The 9,646-nt window shown below is 49.5% G+C and overlaps 1 protein-coding gene across 1 annotated transcript in view; it reads right to left on the bottom strand.

Moving 5' to 3' along the window:
* Positions 1 to 7,416: 7,416 nt before the first annotated feature.
* The window catches only part of IGFN1 (immunoglobulin-like and fibronectin type III domain containing 1), a 34,216-nt gene continuing 31,986 nt past the window's right edge, over positions 7,417 to 9,646 (bottom strand). The window contains exons 23-25 of the mRNA XM_009994311.1: positions 9,312 to 9,611; positions 8,180 to 8,506; positions 7,417 to 7,430 (exon numbers count right to left, since the gene is read on the bottom strand). Coding sequence (XP_009992613.1) covers positions 7,417 to 7,430; positions 8,180 to 8,506; positions 9,312 to 9,611 — 641 coding nt within the window. The remainder of the gene's footprint in view (positions 7,431 to 8,179; positions 8,507 to 9,311; positions 9,612 to 9,646) is intronic.

The raw sequence follows: 9,646 nt of genomic DNA, 5'->3' as shown, positions 1-9,646 counted from the left end.
TCCTGCTGCCCAGAGATTTCAGAGTCATTGGCATGAAGCTCATTCACATCATTGATTGTATTAAAGGCAACAAGCTCTTTTATGGACCCATGTCCTAGGCGGGTGGAAAGGAGAGGAGGAGCAGACCTGCTCAGGCATCTGCATGAACACTCTCCTGCAGCCAGGCTGCCCTTTGGACCAAGGCTCCTGGAGCTGGGAGCTGCCTTGCCAGACAAGTTTTCAAAAGGCAGCTATCAGCTCCTTGCTCTCAAACACGTGTTACTGTGACAGAGGCAGTTTATCCTCTGCTGGAATTGAGCAACTCCTCCCTCCTCTTGCATTACTGAAGCCTTTCAAGCATCATTTGATAAGCAGGATGAGTGCAGCTCCTCCAGCATTGCTCCATCTTTTGGCGTGCTTTCCTCTGCCAAAACTGCATTTCAAGCTAACTATAAATTATGCTTCATGTTTGGCTTTCATCTGCTCACCATGCAACGGGCGAGAACAAAGGCCACCAGGTGCCACACCAAGGCAGGAGAGCCAGGGGCAGGGTGTAGGGACAGGTAGCAAGTCTGCTGGAGGAAGCAAAACAACCCCCTGTCAGTCTTACATCAGAGATGTGGAAAGCTGGGGTGGCTCCTGCTGGCAGTGAAGGAGCTGGGTTATGGAGGAAGAGAGGAGGGGAGAGAGGGCAGAGAAATCTGCTTTTCCTGCAGGGTGCTGAGCAGTTACAGCAGCAGAAGCAGCAGCAGAAACAGCAGCGGAAGCAGCAGCAGACAAGGGGGCAGGCAGCCCCTGTCCAGCAATCATGGAATGGTTTGAGTTGGAAGGGGCCTTAAAGATCATCTAGATCCAACCCCCTGCATGGGCAGGGACACCTCCCACCAGCCCAGGCTGCTCCAAGCCCCATCCAACCTGCCCTTCAACACTGCCAGGGATGGGGCAGCCACAGCTTCCCTGGGCAACCTGGGCCAGGCTCTCACCACCCTCAGAGTGAATAATTTCCTCCTAATACCTAATCTAAATCTCCCCACTTCCAATTCTAATCCATTCCCCCTTGTCCACTTGCTACAAGCCCTTGTAAGAAGTCCCTCTCCAGCTTTCCTGTAGCCCCTTCATACTGGAAGGCCACTATGAGGTCTCCCCAGAGCCTTGTGTTCTCCAGGCTGAACAACCTGGACAACAAAAAAACCATGCAGAACATGGGCAACCAGCACAGACAAGGCAGGGGAGAAAGGCAGAGCTGCAGACACAGAGAGCCAAGAGCTGTACAAGCCAACACCTCTGGAAACTCCAGCTGCTCCAAGGGCATCCCAGATGGAATGCCCAGACCAGTGGCTGGGGCTTGCTCTGGAGTGAGCAAATAAGAGGAAATGTCATTTTCAGAGTAACAGGACTTCCTAGGTCAGTGCCTCTGGGTCTGTCATGCAAATCTGCACCTGCTGGGGTGAGGAGGAGCCAGTGTCACTGGCAAGGATGAGGGAAACACGTGTCAGCACATTACAACACATTTGCTACTCCAGGTGATTGTACTCCAGTTCCATTTCACCACGAACATTTCAGGTTGAGTTCTCAGGTAGCTCAGGCCCCTTGGAGAACCACAGCCCATGGGGCAGATGCTCAGTCCTTCTGGCAGTGCCAGGGCTGGACAGAGAGAAGGGAGCAAAGCTGGAGGCCCCAAGAGTCCCTCTTTACAGGAAGAATGAGCTGCACAGACATCCCAATGTTCTCCTCATTTTGTGCAAAGACCTCAGCAACTTGTGGCTCAGCAGGACCTTTTCTGTGAATCAAGGTGCCTCCTGAAGCTGCTGTGGGAGCCCCTGAGCACACACGGTGCCCTCTTGTCCTGACCTGGGCTCCCTGCTGCATCCTGCCTTAAAATAAAACTCCTTGAATAACAGTGAGTCCCATCAGATACAGCAGCACTTGGTGTAACCACAGGCCTGCAGCCCACAGCCCATGTTCAGTGGTAACACAGGTGGAGATCCAGTCCACACTGGCTCCATCTCACCTGGCTTCAGTGGCAAACAGCTAACAACATCCTTGCTGATGTGTTTTTATTTTGTCTTTCTTACCAGGCCCAGAAGTAAGACCAGGCAGGAAATTATAGTCAACACCTCCAGCCAGTTATGCACTGTCAGTAGAAGGGTCTGGCTGTAGATGTGGCACATGGTTTAGCTGGTGGTGGTGGGTTGATGGTTGTGCCCGATGACCTTAGAGGTCTTTTCCAACCTCAGTGATTCTCTGATACTATGGTTTGGGTTGAGAACCTTGAGAAGGTTGAGAATTTGGATGTGCTGCCCTGTTGGAAAGCTGCCCGTGAAGAGAAGCTGCCTGGGATGACCTTGTTGTGAATGCAGCAGCATGGAAAGCTTGGCCAGGAAGCTCCCTACGAGCTGCAGCTTTGCACCAACTGCCTAAACCACAGGAGAGGTTCAGCTGAGATGGGCAGCTGCCAGACTCCCAAGCAGATGCTGAATCACTGCTGAGCCACGTTGCAGAGGGTTTAGAAATACTCCAGGCTTGTCCAGTTTTACTTCTTGGCATTGCCAGGCGCAGCAGAGTCTGAGCCAGGCCTGCAAAACCGTGTGAGGGTGACTAACCCAGGCCAGGTCAGGTTGCAGTGCCTGCAGCCCCTCTCACCACCAGCCTCCCTGGGCCAAGGCTGAAAAGAGACTGTGCCTGAAACGGTGCTGACTGAGCACCCAAGGGACCTCCAGGGTGAAGGAGACATGGTGAGACACCCACACACCCATGGCATCCCAAACCTACAAGGGCAAAGAATAAGGACTGAGAAGTGGAGCTTCTCCCACTGTGAGTTTTGTCCTTGTACATGAAGTCTTCCAGCACTCCAGGGAGGGAAGTTGCAACCAACTAGTGCCCAGAGTCAGAAAGTGAGTCCATATGAGCCTCCATCTCCCAGGCTGGAAAACTCTCTCTGCATTGTCCCTGGGAAGTCCTCTGCAGTCCTACAGCACCACTCCCTGGAGATGATGGGATGGAACCAGCTTGTGCAGCCAGGGAGGAGCATGGACAGAGGCTGTTCCAAGGGCTGCCCCTCCCTGGTGAGCACTCCCATCTCCAGAGGCAACCAGGTCCTCTCCAGCAGCAGCCAGATCTGGGGATGGATGCAGAAATTGTCAGTCATTGCTCCAAGTGCTGCCCAAGGTCAATCCATCACTGTCTGGCCCTGTCAGGAGGTTGGGCTGTGAATCCCTGCACTTAGAAATTAATTATCCTCCCCAAAGCAGAAAGCACCCTGAATTCAACTTCATGGGCTGCTCACAAACTTGCAAAGGGTGTCACTCAAAAGCTGAGATCTGTAGCCCTGACCACAGATCCCTGGAGAGAAAGGAGCTAGGACATGTCACTGTACAGGACCAACACATGGACATGGACACCCACAGCACACAGCAGGCTGGGAACCTGCAGAGGAAGAAGCAGGGACCTTCTGCCCTTTACAGCCTTGGTCACTGACTGTGGTGGATGAAGGAAAGCCTTGGCTCAGCAGGGTCTAAGAAGGATAAATCAACAAAGAGAGAAGGTCCAGAGGGTCCCTTGGTCTGACATTAACTCTCAGAAAATAGCATGGAAAAGCACTGCTGGTTTATAGACATAGAATCATTTTGGTTTAAAAATACCTTTAAAATCATCGAGTCCAAATGATCTCATTCTCCAAACCACCTGAAAGGTCACAGAAGTTGCAGTTCTAACAGTAATTTTGGGGGTTTTTTTGGCTGCAAATCAGCCAAATACACCAAGCACACCTCCTGCCAAGGAAGGCTCCTGGATGAGGACCTGCTTTCTGCCCTAAAAGGATCCATCATCATGTACTCAGTGGTGAAAAGGGGATTTTGCTCTTACGTTGTTGGGACCTGCTCTCCAGCTTGTTCCTGCCCATCTCACCCCGGCAGGGACACACACACAGCACCCTCAGCCAGGCCCAGCCCTGCCTGGGAAGGGAGGGGGAAAAAAACCCGAGCCCTGGCAGAGGAACAGCTCGTGTTCATCAGCACACTATGATCATCATCAGGACACCCTGTGTCCTCCACCCAGGGTGGGAGTCAGCAGCTCATCTGTGCCTCCCAGCTCAGGAGCGTTGCTCTCCTGGGTGCTCATCACCTGCTCTGAGGGACAAACTCCACCACTCTGGCTTTGCTGCTCCCTCATCAGATGGGAATCTGGGGGAGTGGCTCCCAGGGACTGTGGGGCAAGTGGCAGCAGGGGCAGCCTGCAGCAGTGCCACACACACCAGCAGCCCCAGCACAGCCCTGGGGACATGAAGCCACAGGCCAGGGTACCCACACCACATCCTTCGGTTGTTGAAGTGGTTCCTGGAAGGAGGAGTGGTCAGACTTAGCCCAGCTCCACACTCACCATCTTCCCAGGTCAAATAATGACTGCAAAGAGTGATGGCAAACCATGAGGCAGGGGTGTGGAACAGGTTATAGGCAGTAATTGCTGTAAATACCACCAAGCTGGAGTACAGGTTCAGCCTCCCCCTGCAGCAACATCTGCTCTTCCCCTTCGGAGGGTGATTCCTGGGAGGTGGATCATCACTCTGCTGTCAGCAAAGGGCAGAGGATAAACAAGCAGCTCTGCTGACTCCCAACACTCCCTCCCCTGCTGCTCGTGCTGACCAGACCTTCCCAGCACACCAGCCTTACCTGTGCACAGTCTGCTCCTCGGGGAATTACTGGCACTGCTGGTCAGGCTCTTGCAGCCCAGCTCGACGTGTCTGGCCCAGCCCTGCTCCCCAGCTGGGAAGTATTTTAAGCACATGGGGCTGGAACATAAAACATTCAAGAGCACAAAAGTAGAGGAGTATCTTGAATTGGGGCTGACATCTGTGTACAGGGATAAGTCTGCAGCTCTCAGCAAGACTTGCAAGAGCCCCCCACTCCTGGTGTGTCAGCTCCTTCCAGACTTCCCAGGCTTCAGTCTCAAATGTCCAGACCCTTCCAACAAGCTTGGCCTTTATGCTCAAGAAGAAAACAGCAGAAGTAACCCTAGTGCTGCACATTCCCCAGACAGCAGCTCCCACACACTCCTGCAGGGTCTCACCAGCATCAGTCAAACCAAAACTATTGAAAACCTGGTGTTTGTCACTCAGCCCTGCAAGAGACCATCTCCCTCCTCTCAGCAGATTCAGAGAACAAAGAGCAGCCAATGCCTCTCCAGGGATGGACCTAGTTCAAGCCTGCTGGAATCCATAAACATGTGGATTACAGGGAAAGTCACCTTGGTCCTTGTCAATGGAAAAGCAAAACAAGAGACACTCCTCCAAGGGAAGGGATGTCCCACTCCTTGCAGGAGCAACAGGCCACCTCAAAAGAAACATCTAAATCCCAGTGGACTCTCCTCCAGGTGCAGCACTGCAGTTCCCAGCTGAGTGTTGTTCTCTTGACCATGATCCCAGGCAGCACCTCCACCCACTGCATGATGGCAGGTGGCCCAGTGCACCCACACTGCCCACGTTCAGCCTCTGTGCTCTTTCAAAGGATGGAGAAGTAGCAGCACATCAAGGGACTGCACTGACTTGGCCACCAAAAGTGCTCGAGATGTGGCCTGAGGATGGCAACGAGCAAAGGCACCAGCACTGCCCTACACTTTTTTGGATGGCACATGCTGCAAGGCTGGAGCCTGCTGGGTCCATGCTGGCAGTCCTGGGAGGTCCTGCTGTGCTGGGAGATGGTTTCTGTAACAAGATTTGGAGGGTTGGCAGCCCTGGGAGCACAAGCCAGAAGTGCCCAACAGAACAGAGAGATGGATCCAGTGGAAAGCAGCACCTAGAGGGGAGCAGCCCCGTGTTTCTCTTGCATAGAACAGGTGGAAAATGGAGAGAAGCTTCATCTGGTGGATCAAGAAGGGCTTGAGACAGGGGTCACAATACAGTGGTGAGGGTTATGGTATAAACAAGATGATCCTTGCTTGAGATCAGCATGCAACATAAATGTTCCCAGTAGCAGCTGGTATCAGAAGCTTCAAGGAGGGATGAGACCACCAGCCCTGGGTACACCCTGATCAGGGAGTGGCAGGTTTATGCTTTATATTTTCTTGAACAAAATTTGCATTATCAGAGACTGCACAGCTCTGCCACTGCAGCAGCAGGCTCATATATTAGTGGGAAATAAACCTATAAAAGCCTCATATCTGTTGTTCTTCCCAGATTAAACAGGAACCTACATATACAGTACAGGGTTTGGGGTGACCTTTTATAGCCACTATATGTGAAAACTGCAACAGGCTTGGATTGGCATTCAGGGACTGGCTGGGCTTCCTTCTCCCAAATAAACACTTACTCATGGTAGATTTTATTGAATGATTGTTTAATTTCATAATCTACTGTTGCTATATCTGTACAACATTGTACAAAATATAAACCAAAAGAACATTTCAGCCCCACAGAGATGTTTGACTGGCTGTCTGAGGGTCCAGTGCCTGTGAGTCTTTGATCTATACTCTCCAGTCCTCCAGATGCTGTCACCCAAGTACCTCTGGTGCTGAGGCTCCATGCTATGTGTTCACACAAGCATCACAACATTTTTGCTTTCCAATCTTTTCCACTCAGTGATGGAATTCCCCAGGCATGGCTGAAGATCTCTGGTGGTACCTCATATTTCTGCTCTGGAGATTTTTAAGCTCTTCTCACATCTGGCAAAAACATTCCAGCAATGTCATGAGGCAGTTAAATTTCAGAGGTGTTAATGTGGTAGTTTAGGAATAACATCCTTTTTCACAGCACTTGGCTCTGGTAAGTTCTTTAAGTCCAGCATTGATCTGCTCACATCAATACAACTGGTTCTAGGTTTCCATTCATTCCCATCAAGGCATTTCCCCTGTGAGCAGCACTGCCCCATGCAAGCCTGGGCTGACAATGTCTCTCTTGCCCAGATAAAACTAGGATCTACCAGATAGTCTTTGCAATACTTAACTTGGGTAGGGGAATACATGCAGAACTGCCTCTACCAGAATTAGGAAACCTGCTGGGAATTATGTGGAATCTAAAATTCATTCTTTGGATTGGAAAACCACAGGCTCCAAGGCCAATTTTCCAGATCTCTGGAGTCAAGAGATGCTCTTGTTGCAGCCTCCAGCAGGTGAGGCAGAAGGATCTGTCATGCCTGGGAAAAGTTGCATTTTGGCCAATTATTTTTCCTCTCATTTTCTGTGTTCCTGAAGCTTCTAATCTGTGTTCTAAAGGTTAGTGGAAAGCCATGGTTGTTACAAAAAGATACAATCCTCTTAAAGTCTTTCCCCCCCATTTTTACTACAATGCAGCATCGTGTTCAAAATGCAACTTTTGGATCTGACAAATAAAACAGCAAGACTAGAATGCACATCTGAAAGCAAACACACAGCCTTCCTATAGACCAGTTCACAGTCACAACCTTCTCCTTCTCATAGTGGTGCTGAGATGTTCTCAGGAAGCTCATGCTACAGGGTGGTGTCTGAAAAGAAGAGAAAGAGAAGTAGGTCAATATTAAAAGAGGTCTGTAAGGCAAACTGGAAGGGGGACCTGAGATGTTAAGGGGACAGAAAGCCTGCAAAAAGATTACATGGATTTAACTGGCCTGTTTCTCCACTCGTTTAACCCACCAAATTGCACGAGAAGGAAAATACTTGGCTCAGAGTAAAGGATATTTCATAATGAACTGAGTAAAACTCCCAACAATACTTTTCCATAAGTATTTCCACCATGAAACTCTTCTCAGCCAATTACACTGATTCTCTAGTCACGTCAGGATCCTCAGTGACCCTTTTAAACCATGTCCCTCCCTCCTCTTTGCCTTTGGCCACCCATCACCAGCTTTTTCTTTGCTGCTTCACTTAACCTTGCACATCTTTTATTCTTTTATTCTGCACCTCCTGCACTGTGGAAAAATCTGACTAGCTATTGTCTTCTCAAGCAAAAATGGAATATTTCTTAAAAAAAATCTGCTAAAGATCAGCAAAAATTCCTGGCTCATGTAGAATTCAAGTGTTTTTTCTCACACCTGCCTTTTCATTCCTATTTCTGTTTCTTACTTGGTCACTAATAAGATAATAAAAAAATCAATAAAGCCAAATATATACTGCCTTACAGGAGAAGATTGCTCTTGCCAGTAAACAAAGCTGTAAGGGGACCAGTTTGAAGGCATCTTGACAGCCATGACATATCTTGACATCACACAGTGAAGAAAGAATTGAAGTTTGTTACCTTTAACAGTGAGGGAGGCTTTGCTGGAGGCCCGGCCCAGTTCATTGGTGGCTTCTACCAGATATTCTCCTGCATCACGTTCTGTGACAAACAGGACAACCAGGGAGCAGACACCAAAGTCGTTTGTGCAAAAATAGGCAGGATCATTGGAGAGGTCTCTGCTGTCCTTGTACCATGTCACCTTGGGAGGTGGGTGGCCCCCAACTGCACAGCTCATGTGGCACTCGCTGCCCGGTGGCACCACGTGAGGCTTCAGCGGGACCAGGAATCTTGGGGGCAGGTTTTTATTAACTTCCCTGTGCTTCTGTTGTTTGACTTCAGGTTGAACTGTAAAAATAAGAACAAAACAAACATGCAAAAACCAACCCAGCAACACACTGAGATCCTGCTTCACAGCAGGAGAAATCAGAGGTTAAAGGACTGGTTTTCAATTGTGACGCTTGGATGTGCAGAATGTCTGTGACTCTGCAGATGGAAAGATCCCAACCCCTGGGGATTGTCATCTGTGCTTGTGGTGGCACAGTTAGTAATGGCACAGAACCTGACAACATTCAGTTAGCATTTAGACAAGGTCTTCAGGGACATGGTGTGACCTTTAGGGTTGCCCTGTTCTGGAGCTGGAGTTGGGCTGGGTGATCCAGGCTGTCCAAGGAGGTGGTTGAGCCACCATCCCTGGAGACACCAAAGAAGACAGATGTGGTGCCAGGGGACAGGGGTCAGTGGTGGACACTGCAGAGTTAGGGTAGTGGTTGCACTCCATGATCTTGAAGGGCTTTTCCAACCAGAATGATACTGGGTGATACTGTTTCTTCTCCAATTGCCTAGAATTTAACTTTGAAGTCAGGAACTTTGGTTTCTGGAAAACTTAACTCATAGATTTTGATGGGAATTAACTTACTGGTGAATTATGTGGTATGATGGCTGGAATTAAAGGATCTATCTGCACAATGTCCATGCAGAGAGGAGAAGCCTTCTCTGCCAAACTGGAATTTCTCAGGGTATCTCTATGCATTCTTGTTCTGGGCAACTAAATGTCCACAAGAGCAGAAACCCCTTTCAGGATGGTGTGTTAAACAATACAAGAAGCAAAGCATGACCACACACAGGTAAATATTTGTAAAAACTGTTTTACCTTTTAGTTTTTTAATTTTCCAGGGCTTCACAGTTTCAGATGGACGACTGGCTCCCAAGTTATTTTTTGCCAGGACCCTGAAGTAGTAATCCCTGCCTGGGACCACATTGGTGAAGGTGAACTTGTTGGTGTAGATCAGGTCACCCACCACGTGCCACACACCCTTCTCCGATTCCCGTTTCAGGACTGTGTAGTACAGGTGATGTTCCCATTTCTCAGAGGCTGATGGCTCCCAGGTTAGTGTCACTGTATTTACCACCTTCTCCTCCAATTGAATGGGTCCAGGAGGCTGTGGGATATCTGTCAGGTGAAGGCAAACAATATCAAAGATGTAG

This window comes from Chaetura pelagica, unplaced genomic scaffold (assembly GCF_000747805.2).
Source record: "Chaetura pelagica isolate M959 unplaced genomic scaffold, ChaPel_1.0 scaffold470, whole genome shotgun sequence".
Classification (NCBI taxonomy): Eukaryota; Metazoa; Chordata; class Aves; order Apodiformes; family Apodidae; genus Chaetura; species Chaetura pelagica.
Note: the sequence above shows the minus strand (reverse complement) of the source record. Positions and strands in the feature narration are given on the sequence as shown.